The sequence below is a fragment of the Trypanosoma rangeli genome (genome assembly GCF_003719475.1).
Source record: "Trypanosoma rangeli strain AM80 chromosome Unknown Tra_15.4_contig_00365, whole genome shotgun sequence".
Taxonomy (NCBI): domain Eukaryota; phylum Euglenozoa; class Kinetoplastea; order Trypanosomatida; family Trypanosomatidae; genus Trypanosoma; species Trypanosoma rangeli.
This window is the reverse complement of record NW_021706111.1, coordinates 1,835-18,318: the sequence shown is the minus strand read 5'-3', so window position 1 is coordinate 18,318 and position 16,484 is coordinate 1,835. Positions and strand designations below refer to the sequence as shown.

Here is a 16,484-nt window from a genome sequence, read left to right as displayed (position 1 = left end):
AATTCTCGAAAAACAGAGTGTGGAGGTGGTAGGTGAAGGGAGTTTAGGAAGAAAGGTTTTTTTTTTTTAAAGCTGTTCCATCATCTTTTCTTTTACTTCCTACCTGCTTCATTTCAGCATTCTTTGCTGATTATCATTATTATTTTATGTTTTGCTTCCTTTGATGTACACGTGTCTCCACACTGGTCTATATCTTTTCCTTCCTTCCTTCCTTGTATGCGTTTGCGGTGCTGTGAGGGTTTTTTTTTTGCTATCTTTTCTCTTGTAACTTCTCGATGTGACTTTATGGATGCATGGCCGCAGTTATATCCATTTCCATATGTAATATATGTGTGCGTAATGGAGTCTACTTAGTTGTGCTTTTACGTGGTGGCGTTGCCGTCGTCAGATAGACGGCAGTGTGAGGGCGGAGAGGCTTCTCGCCTCTCAAGACGAGGTGGGGGAGCGCCTTTGCCTGGGACGTGGAAGAAGGGCAGATAGCCTTCGCTCTCCCGTTGACGCGGACACGCACGCACACTTGGCTACCAAAGAGGACAGCGAAAAACAAATGATCTTAATAGACGGTGAAGTTGCGGAAGAGAAACAAATATGGAGACAAGCAAAGAAGAGGAAAATGAGAAGGAAATCAAAGGGTGGGGGGGGGGGGAAGAGAGGGCAAAAAAGCGTGACGACAGCCTGAAATTACGTGTAACTTGCCTTCTCTTCCCCCCCCCCCCCGGCTTAGAGCACGCTCTGTTGTTGGGGCGTTTGTTTTTTATACTATTATTGTTATTGTTCTCTTAATTTGCCAACTGCTTCATCTGTCGTGTTGAACGCGCTTACATTTTTTTTTCTTTTCTTTTCTCTCACACACATGAACTTCAAGGAACTTAGAGTGTTTTTGTGTGTAGAAAATAATTGACTGATGAAACAGGCACAAGTAGGTTATAAAGTACAAAACCTCCTTAACGACCTTGTGCAGAATCCGAAACGTGAAGATGAGATAGCCAGCGTTTCGACGTCACTGGCGGAGTCACAAACGGAATTTGTGATGAGGAGGCGTAGGAGTCTGCTTGGTGAGGACAAGGTAACAGTGTATCTTCTTGGCATGGAGGGAACAGTGGCACCGTTGCCGCTGATCTCGCAGGTTCTTCAGTGGCAGTCGGACAATTTAAGGCCCTTTGTGTACTCTCATTTTCCAGGAGATGCAGCTGTGCGCAAAATTATTGAAAAAGCAGCTGAGGGTCTACCCGCTCTTCGAAAGGCATTGGATGAGCCTCAAGTTGATAAGGACCAAGTTTGCACTTTGTTTACAAATCATATTATTGGTGAACTCGAAACCACCAAAGGCTCATACCCCTCTTACTATACGGAATTTATGGAGTTGATGATGGAGGATGGGTTTGAACGTGAGCTTTTGCATTCCAACCTCTTTCAGGACGCTGCGATAGAGATAAGGGAGTGGGGCTCGCCACGACAAAAAAAAACATTTGTTGCCATCTGGAGCCTGTGCCCCACTGTCACAGCGAAGATGCTCCTTTACCACTGTAGCTATGATGATCTTTTGCCCTATGTGGTTGAGTGCTTTGATCCAAGAAGCGTTGGCTCCATGCTTGAACCATCTACCTATCTGACGATAAGGCGTCGACTTGAGAAAATGCTATCGTACTCAACGGGTGATATTAATATAATATTTGCTACCGATTCTTCAAACGGAGCTGTAGCAGCTAATGCATCAGGTGCTGTGGATGCGACTTTTATATCAGTGCGTCCTTTTAACAATCCCTTGACGCTAGATACTTTGTCCGGAATTGATGTCGCGACCTTTTCTTCGTTTCATCAGCTTCGTGGCGGAGGTGTGTCGTATCCGTTGCTCTGCGCTGAAGCGAGAGAGAGTGAAAGTAGACAGATGACACCTAATAAAGAAAAAGCAACGATGTTTCAAAGAGGAATAGTGTGAGAATAGCGCCATTTTGGAAGGGAGAGAAAATGTTTTGATGAACTCTTTTTGCTCCCCGTAACGTGTTTTTAAACTCTCGCTTATTTTAGCAGAATAAGTTTCCCGCAATTTTGAGGCTGTTGCTTTTCTGTCGGTACCGGTATGTACGAGGAGCATTCTTTCCGTGCTGCAGCTCTTTGCGCGTGCAAGCTGCATGCTTTGACTTAGTTTGTTTCGGTTTATGTCCGCATCTACAACAGTATTGCCATGACAGGCACGCTGATGGATGCCAGCCCCCCTGTAATTTGTTTCCAGGCCTCATGCTATTTCTTCGCTTGGATGAAGCTTCAACCTGCGCTGTCAACTTCTTACGTGTCTGCCCAGGTCTCTTTTTCCCTCGCTTTACCTGCCAATACGAGAGGGGGAAAAAAAAACGTACAAAACGAATCATATACATATGTATATTTTTAAAGGTGGGGGCGTTTTGAATTTTTATGGAAGTGCGCTATGTTGTTGTTATTTATTTTCTTTGTGTGCCCTATTTTTATCATGATCAACTTTTTCTCTCGTATGTTGTTACTGATGCTACGCCCCTTCATCGCCACCACCGCTGTTTGTTCTTCCTACTGAGCTCACCTTGTTTGTGAGGTGGTGCTTGTGCGTGGGCATCTTCACCATGAATTTTAATACTAACTATTAATCTAGTTTCCGTGAAGGCAAAGAAGATGCGGCCGTCTAAAATGCACGAGTCGCCCAACGACGACCACCAGGTGGGATCATCTACTTGACGTTTGCCGTTGTTCAATGTGCGGCTTTTGATGTTGCGGCCAACGCGGTCTTACCCGCCGCTGCATGGTTTGCTACAGGTGCCGACAGGACATCGTGAAACTCAAGCAACGTGCAGAGTGTGATGAAAGATGTCTGCACCCTATCAGGTTGCCTAGCTCTGTGGGCCCTTCAGCAAGGGCACGGAGTGGTTATGGTAGTTAAGTGTGAAGGCTATGTTTCACGAAAAGGATGGTGTGGATTTTTCTCGAGGCTGAAAATACTTGTTCTTGAACAGCACCTTTATACGGAAACGAAACACAAACACTTTCTCAAACATGACACAACGTACATGCCTCTAGTAGGCAACACCACTTCCCCTTTTTTGTTTTTGTTTTTTTATGGATTTTGTTTTTTTTGATATTTTGTTGATTTATCCTCCATTTAGCTTGTTTTTGGTGATGGGGACATGTTGCCTTATGGCCTTTCTTCATGGAGAGGGGATGATGTGTGCTTTATATGACTTTCTTTCCTATTACTGTCTTCTTATTGGAGGGGCTAGTGCTTTGCTCGCCTCACCTACACTAAATGGGGACGCACAATGCCCTCGTGCGGGTCATTGAATTTATCTGGGAAGGCACAGTGGAAAACGGGAAAAAAAAAGGACAAACTTGAGAAGAAAAAAAAACAATGGATACAAAATAGAACAATCTGTTACTTCGCTTTTTTGTTTCTATCCAGGACAAGGTGAGCAGTGTGGTGGGCTGGCATATCTCCGCGGTGTGGATCGATGCAAAATGTCGTCACAAGCAGGATTGTTGTTATTGTTTTCTTTTTCTTCTTTGTTTGCGCGTCGTTGTTTCAAATGCGCGTATGTGGCTGCACGAAGGCCGGGGACAAATGTGCTACAAATTCACAGCAGGATGAAACAACAACCACGAATTTCTAAAAAAAAAAAACATTGTGTGAGAGGTAAGGTAGAAGCGAAAAGGGGATACTGTGTGCTTGCATACTTTGTATGATTGATGAGTAGACCGTATATTTTTATTTGTTCTTTTGAATTATATTTATTTGACGAGGTCTTATCTACCTTCAAAAAAGTATTGATAGCGATAGTGTGGTTCTCTCTGTGGTACATCTGGAAGTGCATCTGCATTGAGTGCTGCGCCCATTATGAAGATGTGTTGCATGAGGTGGATACGTGCAGTGCATGTGATTTTGACGCCCGTATTGAGTGCCTGTGAAGGTACGTACGTGCCATTATTTTTTATTTTTATTTTACGTGGTATTATTTTTTTTCTTCTTGTAGCACCCCGACATATCCACCATACCACATAAACAGAAGGGGGAAAAACAAAGTAACATTTGGGGCCCCAACGGAAGACACCGCCTACACTTAGAGGTAGAGATAACAAAGAGGACAGACACATATACGGATATAGATCCAAGGAGGTGTGGAAGCCCGCAGGATTAACCTTGACGTCTTAATTGAGTAGCACATTTTGAGATTCCATGGCTGGCGGAGGCGGGAATAGTGGCGGGAGTTGCGGTGCTGGTAGTGGCTGTGGTGTCGTTGGGGATCGCCACCACCCACGTCGGATAAGTATGAATCCGAAAGTGCACGAACACATTCCACCGGAGTACTTGCCAAATTTGAAAAAATACAAATATTGTGGTTCAGACTCTAGCATTCTTGGACGCTACATTATGCAGCCATATTGGAACTTTATTGTGAGCCTTGTGCCAATGACTGTGGCCCCCAATGCAATCACCCTTACGGGGTTTCTTATTGGTGTATCTTCTTCCATTTTGGTCATGTTTTATTACTTCTTTTATGATGCGGTGTATCCAGCATGGGTGTGGTACTATGCTGCGGTTGCTTTGTTTATGTACCAAACTTTTGATGCTATAGATGGGAAACAGGCACGACGAACTAAAACAGGTGGCCCACTCGGAGAATTATTTGACCACGGTTGTGATGCGTTTCTGACGCCATTAGTTCAGGTGAATCTCTGTTGTGCGTTAAACCTCCCATCATCGACGACGTTTACGTATTGCACAATGTCATCCATCATTCTGTTTGGGGCGATGTGGGAGCAATTTAGCACGGGCACGTTAGATCTTGGTTATATCAACGGTCCTACCGAGGGTATATGCATGGCATGCGCCGTGTTTATCACTACCGGCCTTTTTTCAAACTCTATTTGGGATATGCCTATTATGGCTTCGTGTGAAATAACGCTGCCTCTTTTTTTTAGGGAGGTGACCTTTGTTATATCCAGTCTTCGCAGCCTTATCTTTTTGTGTGTCATGATTCTGGGGTGTATGACTGTGGCGGCAAACATTGTGCACGTGGTTTGTAGACCCAACGTGAACGCTGGCGGGACACCATTTTTGGTACTGCTTCCCATGCTGTTTTTACTGTTCTTTCATGTATGTCTTTTTTTGACGTATACTTCAATCCATGACAGGTATCCATTTGCGTTTGAGTTGAGTTTTGGATTCTTGACTTCCTACACTGTGACTCGAATGACGGTGGCGCGGTTATGTGGAATGCCGTATAGCCTCTTCAACGCCTTTTATCTGGCCACGTTCTGCATTACATTTGGGGGTCTTGTCGTTCACGCAAATTTTCGCGAGTTGGAGGTGAAGTATTTGGAACCGTCACTCGGTTCCGCAATGGTTGCGCTAGCTGCACTGGGGGTTTGGCAGTACTTGCACATGATCCTGTCGCTCTTCACACAGATCTCTTATTACCTAGGTATACCACTGCTCTCTATTACTTCTCGTGAGGAGGCAGATACGAGATAGAAAGGGGGAAGACAAAAACAACCACCTTAACAACTAAAATGGACTAGTCGTGTGGGGGGAGAGGGACTGTGCGCCCCCCTTTTTTTGGCTGTATTAGTGTTGTCATCAGAGATTATTATCTATCTCTTTTTTGTTTTTGTTTTTGTTATTCCGTCTACTTTTTTTCTCTTTCCCCTAACTTGGCGCGGATGTGCGCCCATTCGGAACAAAGGATATCTGCACATGTGTACGTATGTATGTGTATACTTGTGTGCATGAAGACCCTACTGTTTGTAATGGATTTTATTATGTTGGGTTATTAACCTTCATTGCAGACACCTGAGTATTCTTTTGACGTCACTTGTGATGAGGCATGTGTGTGTGTCTGTGTGTATTTGGGGAGCGAGAGGGTCTGCTATTTATTCTCTCACCCTCTTCTTTTTTCACAATCTTATTTGTTTGGTGTTTGTTCTCACGACGTCGAAAGGTTTTTGAGGGACACCAAAATTTTTGCTACATTTGACGCTGGTGGCTCTTGTGTGGATGTGTTGGAGGTAAGTGTGCGCCAGCACGTGCAATGATTTTGTTGTGTTGGCGTGCCTGTGGGCTTCCTTTAGTCATCTTTTGAGAAGCCGCTGTGGGCACACGCATTCACAATGCAAGTGAGAGGAGGAGATGGAGCTTCATCGCTCGACATGCTGCTACGCGTATAATTATGTATGCATGTAGCTAATGTTTTTTTTTGTGGTTATTTATTTACCGTCGCGTATGTGATGGAGAAGCATGCCAGAAACACACACACACTCACAGTGAAGTAAGAGGAATAACATAAACGAGAGAATGAAAAAGTAGTGGAGGACAATAACAACAACGGTAACCAACTACGTGTTTGGATCGGGGGGCGACCCACAGTCCCTCTGCAGCCCACCGCGTATGTTCTAAGCGCCAGAGTAAGAGGAGTTTGGATAACTAACAGAGTGGGCTGAAGGTATTTATATTTTTCTATATTAAGAGAAGGGAGGGTATGTAAGTGTGCTTGCGCAGAGGATAAAATGAAATTGTAAAATAAAATGAAATGCCTTGGTTGATAGATATAACTCCTAGTGAAAAAGGAGCTACGTGGGGTGCACGCATTCCGTTTCTTTTTATTTTAAATTTTTGTTTTCCCCCCTTTGGCACCTTATGAGACATCCTGACGTTTTCGCTTTTCTCCGTTTCCTTTGACTCGTCGGCACAGATTGTGGAGGAGTGACAGACGCCCTGTTTTGGTGTCAAACGCAACCTGCTGAGAGACCGTGAGTTTAAATAAATATATTATTTCTTTGTGCTTCGCGAATTGGTTAATTTGGCTGTTTTTTTTTTTCTTTCTCTCTGTGTGTGTGTGTGTGTGTGCTGGCTCGGAGCATACACAGCGCAAGGAACAGCAGCATCACGAAGGAGGGAAGGGCCAGTCCTCAATACGAGGAGAGCGTGTTTATCTTTAAAGGCTAGACGGGGCGGAAGAGTAAACGCACCGATTCTGCGGCACCTAAGAGGCAGGTGGGCGGGAAACGAGAATATAATAGCAGGAGGCGGAGGAGGCGGGGGCATCAATGCGGAATCCCATGATCGGATCTAGCCTTCTCTCTTGCTTGGCTAACCGGGTGGCGCCATTTCTATTGGCACCAAGGAAGGACGATCCAGACGCCTTTCTGCGTCATCTTCAGCTTGTCTCGAGGGACTTCCTTTCTCGTTTTTCCACACCGGATGCCATTTTGACCCCGTACTCGTCTTCGCAGGATCAAAAACGGTCTACTGCGACAAGGAATTTTGAGGAGGATGCATCGGCGTTATCTTATTCCACTGCACGGGGGACAACAGATGAGGTGCGCGCGCTTCAAACAGCTCTGAGCTTCCCTTTGGGCGAGAATGAGTTAGATAACCAGATGCACCTCCTTGAGCTGAGTATATTTCTTGCTCTTTTACGACATTCACGACAGAGTTACAAAAACATTCCGCTTTGGGGTTCTCTGATTGAAAAAATGGAGGATTTGAACTTTTATGGTATTATGCAGAGAGGTATTTCACGGCTTTGGGAAGTTATCGAAGAACAAGAGAGTGAATTGGAGTCGCATAATGAATTACGTCTGCTTAGGATTTCCTGCGATGTTGTGTTATTCTTTGGTGAACATGCTCTACGGTGTCCTCCAAAGGATGTACTGCGAGAGTTTGGTGCGTTAGTACAACATATGTGGGATAGTCACGCTTCCATAGTGGTGCGACGCTGTGCGTTTGTCATTTCTGCTTTCTTAGCGAACTATTCTTACCTGCTACCACTTGAAGTTTTGTGCACTCACAACACGAGTCTGGATTCCCCTCATCTGATGATTGTCCTTGCAAGAGTGCCTGCATTGAGGGAGAGGACCGATGACAAATCGGAGCTGCTTCGCGCGACACTAGAGGTTGTATTCACAACAACTGTTTACACTACGCTTACAGCGACGTATTTTCGTGACGATGGCGTTCACTCAGCTGCATTCGCGGTTGTACGGCAACGATTCGCTGCTGTTTTATATGATCTGTTTTCAGGGGTTTCAGCCGAATTTTGGGACTACTTCACAGAAAAGGCACTCCTCTCCGCTCTGGAGGGGATTGCACAGCACGCAGCTTTGTGGGATTACATGCCCTCCGGTGTGCTGCTGTTGCGGCGCCACATACAGAATTACCTTATGGAAGGAAACAGTCTTTATGCCGTTTCACTTTTTAATTTTTACACGTCTGCTTTGGCGTATCATGTTGGGTTTGGCGTATTGAAAGAGGAGGAAAACGCAATTCTTGATAAAGGTGCTTCACTTTATATTACGAACAACTCGGTACCGGTGGAAGTTGCTGAAGATGAAACGGCGGCTCACTCTCGTAACACTGAGGGAGTAACAATGGTGATATCGGATTCGCCCTTGAAAAGAACATTTCGTCTTTTAGCAATGGGGTGGGGAGCATTTCGTGGAAGGGAGAAGGTGCTTGTGAGAAGTGCTTTTTGCCTTTTACATGCGTTTATGTTGAATTATTCCAATTATCAGAAGGACTTGGAAGAAGTTATTGGATCAAATTTGCACTCACTTCTGCATCGTTTGGCCACCGTGGTGTTAACAGAATCTATCGATGGGGAGGTGGACTTTGTTGAGACCTTTTACGGTACCATTTCTAGGTTTCATCACCAGCTGGGTAATATCGCCTATGCCGCCTCTAAACTCCTCCTACCTGATTTGATGCGAGGGGTGGGAGTGCGGTGGGAATCCACCGAAATCGCATTGCTTCAGCTGAACTTGTATGCTATACTCTATGAGAACTACGAAAATGCGGTGCCGCTTGGTGGAATTGTCGAGGCCGTGACGCACATTTCTCCTGGTCTTATTACCTGTTCTTCCTTCGCGGTGGAGTTTTTCGTCCCATGGTTGTCTGCTGTTCAAGTGGTGTTGTTGGAGGCGCCTTATCCGCTGTCGTCGCTACTGTCGAGTGAGGGGTCCACAGCGAAGCTGATTTCTCGTCTCTGTGAAGGGGTTTTTGTACTTTTGCGTGAGCTTCAGTCGGGAAATATGTTTCTTTGCTCATTACCAGCCATACCTCTTTTAGAAGGTGCGATTCGTCTTCTTTCTGCTGCTGTCTCTGAGGAGGGACATCACAATACACTGGCCACCTGCGTGATTGCGACGTACGGCGAGAATACCCTTTCAGCGTGTTTTATGCTTTACTGCATTTTGTTCTCTTCCAACGCCTCAGCCTCGTTGGTGGAGTCTACAGCAGGACTACTGGCGTATGTTGTGGAACATTCGCAGGAGAAACTTTTCACCACCATGCGTTTTCACACCTCCGCGGAGCTGCGACGCATGTTATTGTCATTCATTCATCAAGAATTGCAGCCACCGACGCCGTTCAACGCCTCCATAAATGTTATTCGGTTGGTGTCTCTTCGCTACCTGCTTCGCTACGATCCGGCGTCGTTTTACTACTTGATTCTTCCAGAAGAAACAGAAGCGGGGGATGATTCATCTGAGCTGCCCCTCACCCGCATTCTACGCGACAAAATAAAGTGTGGGGAACTTAACCCGCTTGAAAAAGCCGAATGTTTTGAGCTTCTTCGAGCTCTTGAAGATGTGAGCTACTCCATCACTGAGGCCGTCAACTTGATGGTAGGTGCCAAAAGTGACCCGGCGTACGTTCAGAGTGCCTTTGCAGCGGCTGTGATAAATTACATATGTGGAGTTCTACTTAATAAAATGCGTTTGGAGGGAGGCAGAAACATAAAGTATGGGGATGAGGGAGGGTTGCAGCAAGGAAGTCCTGGTCGTCCAGTGATTCAAACTGAAAAAGGCAAAAAAATATCTGGAAATGCGGCGGTAATTTGTACGATGCTTGACGCAGGAAGTGATGCGTTGAAGGAGTGTATTGCCTTTTACCGGGCCACAGAAGGGGAACTTGGGCCTGCCAACGACAGGGTTGATTCTTTTCTTTCAGTAGACACCCTTAGCAAGAGGAACACGCAGCAAATTGTTCCTTCACGAGTCGCGCAGGACTTTACCTCCAGCTTGTCCACTGTCCCTACCATTGGACCTCGCGTGCTTCCCATGCAACCAGGCACTGGAAACTTAAAACTAAAACCCATGCTTCTTGGAGATTCGTTTCTATTATGGGAGGAGGATGATGATAATGTTGTTTTATTGAACCGAATGGCCTCGGCACTGGAGGCAATTACGCGCCTCACAGCCTCTCTAGAGGCAGTTGCATGGCTCACATATGGTGAGAGGGAGGCATCCTCCACTGCGATAAAACTATTGAATCTCTCACTCGACGGAATACAAATGGTGGGGCCCACTGCAAACCCTTTGCGTGGTTTAATGTGGTTTAGTTTTGAGGGCTGGCTGTCGCTCGCGCGTGGAGCAGCGTCTGTGCACATGCAGGCTTTGGCGGAGAGTGTTTTGACTCCTTCAACAACAGGATTAAATGACCTTTTTCGAACCTTTGTAAAATTAATGGTCTCCAACCGTGATAATATTGATGTTGTTTGCCAGGGGCTAAGTATTTTATCGGCCTTTCAACCCTCTGAGGCCTCGGATGAAGGAACGGCAATACAACTGTTTGAACTAATTGCAGAAGTTTTGGAGAAACATGTGACGGTAGCCCCTTCTAGGGCTTTAGCGACACTAATTTTTGGATGTGGTATCATCTACACTCGCATTGGTAAGTTTGCTCCTGTGCGGTGTGCGATTAGAAGTGTGGAGAGTCTGTGGTCATGCGCAACTCATGTATCACATATGATTCTTGTCACGGAGCCTGCCTCTGCCCTGTCCGACTTTTTTGACTATGTTGTGGACGCAGTAATCACTCTACTCCTGTACACTGACGAGCTGACTGTCTACTTCTCGCACACACGCGTGATGGCTATGGCAAATGCGTTGGGACAATTTAATCAGGCAACTGTTTACGACCCTGTTGCAAACCTGTATAGACCACAGGCATGGCACAGGGCGTGGCTATCGGTGCTTTGTTTACTCCAAACTGTGTTGGTGAATGTAGAGGCAAATCGCCTTAGCCGTTCTGAGTGGTTAGACGTCGTTTTGACCCTGGCGGTAACAAGCCCACGGTTTCAGGATGCTATTTCATGTTTCATGTCCCGCAGCAACGTACAGGAGACAAAACCATTTCCCTGGGAGGTGCGTGAGATGCAGCTGTGTACCTCAATTATTGCCTTGTTGGCCAGTTTTGGGGTTTCAACGGCTTCATTAACCCCACATGTACAACGGTGTTTTTGCCGCATACGACGATATCGTATTCAGACCATGACAGTAGTCGATGAGCGAGTCACTGAGGCCCTTCTTGTGGCGGTGGTACGCGATCAACTTTTCTACCTTATCCAACAGTTTCCACCACCCGCGTTTTCAGACGAGGAGCTGTTCGTTGTCACCATAAAGCGCTATCGCACTTCACCGATAAACGGCTCTGCCGTTCCAGCTGGTGGCTCACCTCAAGAAGGTGTGGTGGACGATGAGGGGGAAGTGAAGAGGGAAGAGTTATTGTCGTTGGATGTACTTCGCTCTTTTATTTTGCGTGAAATAAACATCGTTCGAAGGAGTCATCAGGATAGTTCACCTGGTGCCAAAGTCTCCTACTCGCCAGAACACACACCCTCTTTGTACTCCAGTTTCACGACTGTCGCCAGCGTGGACAGCATCATGGAGACGGAGTCCCGTGAGGGAAGTAGCCAAGGCATTGCTCTACACATTGAGATTGTAAAGTTGGCGCTGAGCCTTTTTCTGCGGTACGCACGTCTCCACTTGAGCACGCGTAGTCTGGCACTTTTGGATCGTCAAGAGCTTTCTGTGTCCCTCCAAAAGCTGCTTTACGCTCTCAATCGTTTGATTCATGACGTTCGTCGCCTTGGGAGCTCCGCGCTGACCTTGGTTGTAGAGAACGTGCGAGAGGAATTGAAGAGTCTTGCTGCTATTTTGTAGAGCAGCTATGGCATCTGTGTGAGGGACGACATAAATGCTAAACAAGGTGTGAGGTGTGGGACGTTGGGCAGGGCGTCGAGGAAATTGAAAAGGAGAAAAAAAGAAAGGAAAGGAATAGACACCTCGTTTAAATCGATCCTTTTTTCTGTTTTGCGGGGGGGGGGGAGGTGGGGAGGTGGGGAGGGGTTGTTAGATGATGATGACTGCCCCCCCCACTGCATTGCACTTTATCATTGATCTTTTAGCGTGTATGTGGTTCTTCCTTTTTTTTTTTGCTGCGTTTCCGTAGACACAATGGAGTCTCTCTCCCTTCCTATCTATCTATCTAATGTTTTTCTTTTATGTGAATAATACATTTGTTATGGTTGTTTCTCTTGCTTCTCTCACTTTTGTTCTTACTGTTAGTATTATTGCCTTCTTTCTTCCCATTTGGTGGTGCGCTGCTGCTGTTTTTGCGTTTTCTCTTTTGTTTGCCCGGGAGAGAGGTCTTAGTGACCCTGCACGCTGGTTTCAGTTGCCTTACTGGGTCCTGCCATGTCCTCAGAACTCCTTTCGCTGCCGAAGGTCCTTCTGATGGGGCTGCGAAAGTCAGGGAAGAGCAGCATTCAGAAGGTTGTCTTTGAGGGGATGCAGCCGCACGACTCTGTCAACCTCCCGACGACAGTTCAGCCGGATAAGAGCAGGGTACACTCCAACGATTTTGTGAACTTTGAGGTGTGGGATTTTCCAGGCCAGAGTGACCCCTTTGACCCCAACAACACGGGCCCGTTTGATGTGGAACAGTTACTTGAGAACTGTGGCGTCATTGTTTTTGTGATGGATTGCCGCGAGTTGATTGAGGATTCCCGCGCGCGTCTAATTGACACGGTGTGCGCTGCCTACCGATACAACCCGGAGCTCTCGGTGGAGGTGTTTATTCACAAGGTGGATGCCCTCAGCGAGGACCACCAGGCGGACCTTCTCGCCAGTCTGCAGCGCCATGTGGAGTTGGAGGTCAAACAGCATCTGGAGAGCGCGGTACCGTTGCGGGTGAACTTTAACCTAACCTCTATTTATGATCATTCGGTGTTTCAAGCCTTCTCTTTGGTGGTGCAAAAGCTTATCAAGCCGCAGTCTCCATACATTACAGAACTCTTGCAGATGCTGAACAGTAACAGCAACGTAGATCTCTCTTATTTGTTCCTTAGTAGGTCCAAAATCTTTTTGGCCGTCGATGAGCGCAGTCGTGCAAAGCTGCGAACGTACGACCTTTGCAGTGATGCCATTGAAGTAATGATGAAAATGAGCCAAATCTACGCCCCCTGCACAAAGGAGAGGCAAGAAAAAGGTCATGATACCACCACCACTACCATCACCACGGTTACTGGTGCGACGGATGCTGCAGCCAACGGCTTAGAAAATGCCCATTGTGTTGAGAGCGTTGAGGCGGCTGTTGGTGCAGGGGCAAATGCCGTCATAAAAATTAGCAGTGATGACTACATTTATGTGAAGGAGTTGCCCAACTCTCTCACCGTGGTGCTCATGGCTCAGAAGGAGTGCTTTCGTAACAGAACACTGATCGATCACAATATTTCTGTCTTCTACAAGGCGGCATGCGATATTTTTAACGCCGTTGCCACTTGGCCGTGAGTTGTCGCAGGTGTGGGGAGTCTGTGATTGTGGGCAGGTGTTGTTCCATGAGGAGCGGTGTACCTCCCACTATGCGTCCTGCTTTCTCCTTTCCATTTTTCCTGACTCCGTGACTATGAAAGCATGGGATGCCTTATGTGAGACGACGGATCCTTTCCTGCCGTCTCAAGGCAATCACGAATGAAATAATAAAAAAAAAGACATCCATAAATATCCGCATTCTGTTATTCCTTTCTTCTCCTCCTCTCCTCTCTCTTTTCCGCTTTTTATATCCCGTTCTATAGGTATTCGTTTAGTAGCTGTATTAGGCATCTCATTGCAGTGTCGAGGTGGTGTTGAGGGGCACACGAGAGTGAGGGAGGAAGAGATAAAACAAATTAAAGCTACAGCTTTTCCCAAAACAGTGAAGGGGAAACCGATATACAGACACAACTACTTACCGTACAGAAAAGCGGACAAAAGGCAAACAAAACCCACAGAAGAAGAAGAAGAAGCAAAGATGGAGGCAGTTTTGCAATCAGTATCCCCACTTTCTACATTTATGTGGGATTCACCACATGCAGAGTTAGTGCCACCGGGTTTCACCCCTGGGTCTGTCGCGGACGCCATGCTGCATATCAGTGATCTGACGCTCCGATTTGATGTGCTAGCAAAATCTGTTGACTACTCCTTTCACCCCGTGCGTCGTGCGATGGAAAGCCACCCCATTCACACGAGGGCGTTGCACAAGCGTCAGTTTGATGTCATGCGTTACGGTATGGTTCTGGATGAGGTGGAGCGGCTTGTGCTTGTGCCTATGCCTCAGCTGTGCGGTGACACAGGGGTGAAGGTTTCCCACGAGTACGCTGCCATTTTTGGTGGTAACTTCAACGAAGCACCCTGCGCTGCTCACCCCATTCTGCCTGAATACTGCTTTGTTGTTTACCAACTGCCAGAGAGCGGCAATACGAGTGATAAGACTATTCCTACTGCGCTGTTTCGCATGGTTTTTCGAAATGAGTCCTTTAACGAGCACGTGAAGATGCATTTGGTGAGGGATTTTCCTCTCTTTCGCCTGCGTTCCGTGTATGTGTCGCACAAACAGTACTATTCCCTTCAACGACAGCTTGAACTGTACGCAAAGGCGTCAGCCTCCAGTGAAAGTCTACCGGATCGTGCCTTGGAAGATACTCTTGGAATTTCAGGCATTCGGCGTATGTTTGACGCATGGTTGATGGTACTGGAAGGTATTGCACCTGCATGGCTTGAGGACAAGGGGGTTGGCCCAGATATTGTTACCCTGTTTCTTGCCTCACATCGTCCTGTGGGCAAGTATGATGTAAAAGAAACTCTTGAAGCCTATACACAACTCCCTATGGATAATCGTGTGCGGTGCTCGTATTATGCAACAGGTGAACGGATGCGGCAACGGGTTTATGTAATGCAACGATTTCCAGATATGATTAACAAGTGGCGACAGGGCGCATACGATATTCGCTACTTTGGCCAGGAATTAACAGGTCCTGAACCAATTGCTCAGGTGGCTCATTGCATTCGTATGCTTTTATGTCGAAGGAAACCAGGAATAAATTATATTGAAGATGATGAAATTGCTGCTTTTGTGCCAAGAGACGATGAGTGTGCGCCGTTGCAGGTGTACAACACTCTGGCAGCTGAACGTTTGCGTCTCTGGGTATTAAAAGGTCTTCTAACCGCGGAACTACACGGTGTTCACTGCTTGATGCTTGAATTTGACACAGCCATGGTGGTATCGATGTGTGTGGGTCTTCTTTGGGGCAGTGGTGAGGAGGATCGCCAGGAGGAAGTTGTGTTTCATGTATGTAAGATTATTGTGGAGACGGTGGAGGATTATGTACAGCACAGTGGTATCATTTGGCAGGTTATTATTGTCACTTCGGATGAAAACTCGCTGAAGTCGTCCATGCTCTGTCGAGAAATTCTGGAGGTGACGCAGATGGCAAAAACCCGCATTGAGATTGAGGAGCGGCAACGCATTTCTGCTAGTAAAGGAGCGTCCTCCGTACCCTCTGATGCCGGCGTTACTGTCCAAGAAGAGGCGGAGGAGGTGGAGCAAGACGAAGATGAAAACAAGAAGGCAAGAAGAGGCGAGGAAAAACCTCCAGCGGCTCCCTTGTGTGAGAAGAGAGCGATTACCACTGCAGTCTTGGCCATGGTCAAGGGTGCCACTTTCAATCAAGGCCCCTTTGACAAGGTTGGAAAGTTCTCGGAGAGTATCAGGGAACGTGCGGCGCGTTCTGGTGTCCGCATCTCCGACGCCGAATTGTACCCCATCTTCCTTGCCATCTCTGCTGGTGAGGAGACAGTTCTCATAAGTGATGTGGTGCAACTCATCCTTGAAAAAGAGTTGGAGGCAAGCGGAAGTCATCGCAGCACTCTTTGCAGGGAAACCCGTCTACTCTGGCCACATGACCACCCCATTTGTGCGTTGGATAGCTGCGGTGTTCCATGTAACGAAACCGTAGTGTGGAATTTTGTAAAGAGCTTTCAAAGACGCCCATACCGCGCCAAAGCAGAGGACTACAGGGCCACCATCGGACAAGCCCCTGACAGTGCCTCGAAGCCACCGGAGACCCTCAGCTACGTGGAGTTTTCTCTAATGATGTTGGCGTTGGCACGACAATAGTACTTCCTTGCGGTGGAATATCCCTTATGTTATTATTGATGGACCACCTTTGGTCTAGTGTTGCGTACATGTAAGTTTTTTTTTTTTTGCGCAATAACCTACAGTCCGGATTTGTTATTTATTATTATTATTTTTTTTTTGTTTGGACAAAAAAAGACTGGAGTGCCAACGGATGGTAGTGAACTTTCCCCTTCAACCCCTTTATTCCCCCTTTTTTTCCTTTGTTCATTCTCTTTTTGCACATGTCTCC

General features: G+C 46.7%; 6 protein-coding genes across 6 annotated transcripts in view, besides 5 other annotated features; all 6 read left to right on the top strand.

Moving 5' to 3' along the window:
* Positions 1-904: 904 nt before the first annotated feature.
* On the top strand, positions 905-1,939 carry TraAM80_08018 (uncharacterized protein; the record flags this gene model as incomplete). Its single annotated transcript, XM_029384782.1, has 1 exon — positions 905-1,939. The coding sequence occupies one exon, from the start codon at positions 905-907 to the stop codon at positions 1,937-1,939; it is 1,035 nt and encodes a 344-aa protein (XP_029235362.1).
* A 2,256-nt stretch (positions 1,940-4,195) lies between these two features.
* TraAM80_08017 (putative choline/ethanolamine phosphotransferase (CEPT)) lies at positions 4,196-5,494 on the top strand (the record flags this gene model as incomplete). Its single annotated transcript, XM_029384781.1, has 1 exon — positions 4,196-5,494. The coding sequence occupies one exon, from the start codon at positions 4,196-4,198 to the stop codon at positions 5,492-5,494; it is 1,299 nt and encodes a 432-aa protein (XP_029235361.1).
* A 353-nt stretch (positions 5,495-5,847) lies between these two features.
* Positions 5,848-5,866: a microsatellite.
* Positions 5,867-6,845: 979 nt separating this feature from the next.
* Positions 6,846-6,865: a microsatellite.
* A 200-nt stretch (positions 6,866-7,065) lies between these two features.
* TraAM80_08016 (uncharacterized protein) lies at positions 7,066-11,961 on the top strand (the record flags this gene model as incomplete). The annotated part of the gene is made up of 1 exon (XM_029384780.1): positions 7,066-11,961. One exon carries the CDS (start codon positions 7,066-7,068, stop codon positions 11,959-11,961), a length of 4,896 nt encoding a protein of 1,631 aa, XP_029235360.1.
* Positions 11,962-12,039: 78 nt separating this feature from the next.
* Positions 12,040-12,076: a microsatellite.
* A 39-nt stretch (positions 12,077-12,115) lies between these two features.
* Positions 12,116-12,147: a microsatellite.
* A 348-nt stretch (positions 12,148-12,495) lies between these two features.
* Positions 12,496-13,590, top strand: TraAM80_08015 (putative small GTPase; the record flags this gene model as incomplete). The annotated part of the gene is made up of 1 exon (XM_029384779.1): positions 12,496-13,590. One exon carries the CDS (start codon positions 12,496-12,498, stop codon positions 13,588-13,590), a length of 1,095 nt encoding a protein of 364 aa, XP_029235359.1.
* A 499-nt stretch (positions 13,591-14,089) lies between these two features.
* Positions 14,090-16,234, top strand: TraAM80_08014 (putative paraflagellar rod component; the record flags this gene model as incomplete). Its single annotated transcript, XM_029384778.1, has 1 exon — positions 14,090-16,234. The coding sequence occupies one exon, from the start codon at positions 14,090-14,092 to the stop codon at positions 16,232-16,234; it is 2,145 nt and encodes a 714-aa protein (XP_029235358.1).
* Positions 16,235-16,344: 110 nt separating this feature from the next.
* Positions 16,345-16,378: a sequence feature (A-rich).
* Positions 16,379-16,406: 28 nt separating this feature from the next.
* The window catches only part of TraAM80_08013 (uncharacterized protein), a gene marked incomplete at both ends in the record, with an annotated part of 420 nt that continues 342 nt past the window's right edge, over positions 16,407-16,484 (top strand). Inside the window, one exon of the mRNA XM_029384777.1 lies at positions 16,407-16,484. This exon is cut by the window's right edge and continues 342 nt beyond it. Coding sequence (XP_029235357.1) covers positions 16,407-16,484 — 78 coding nt within the window.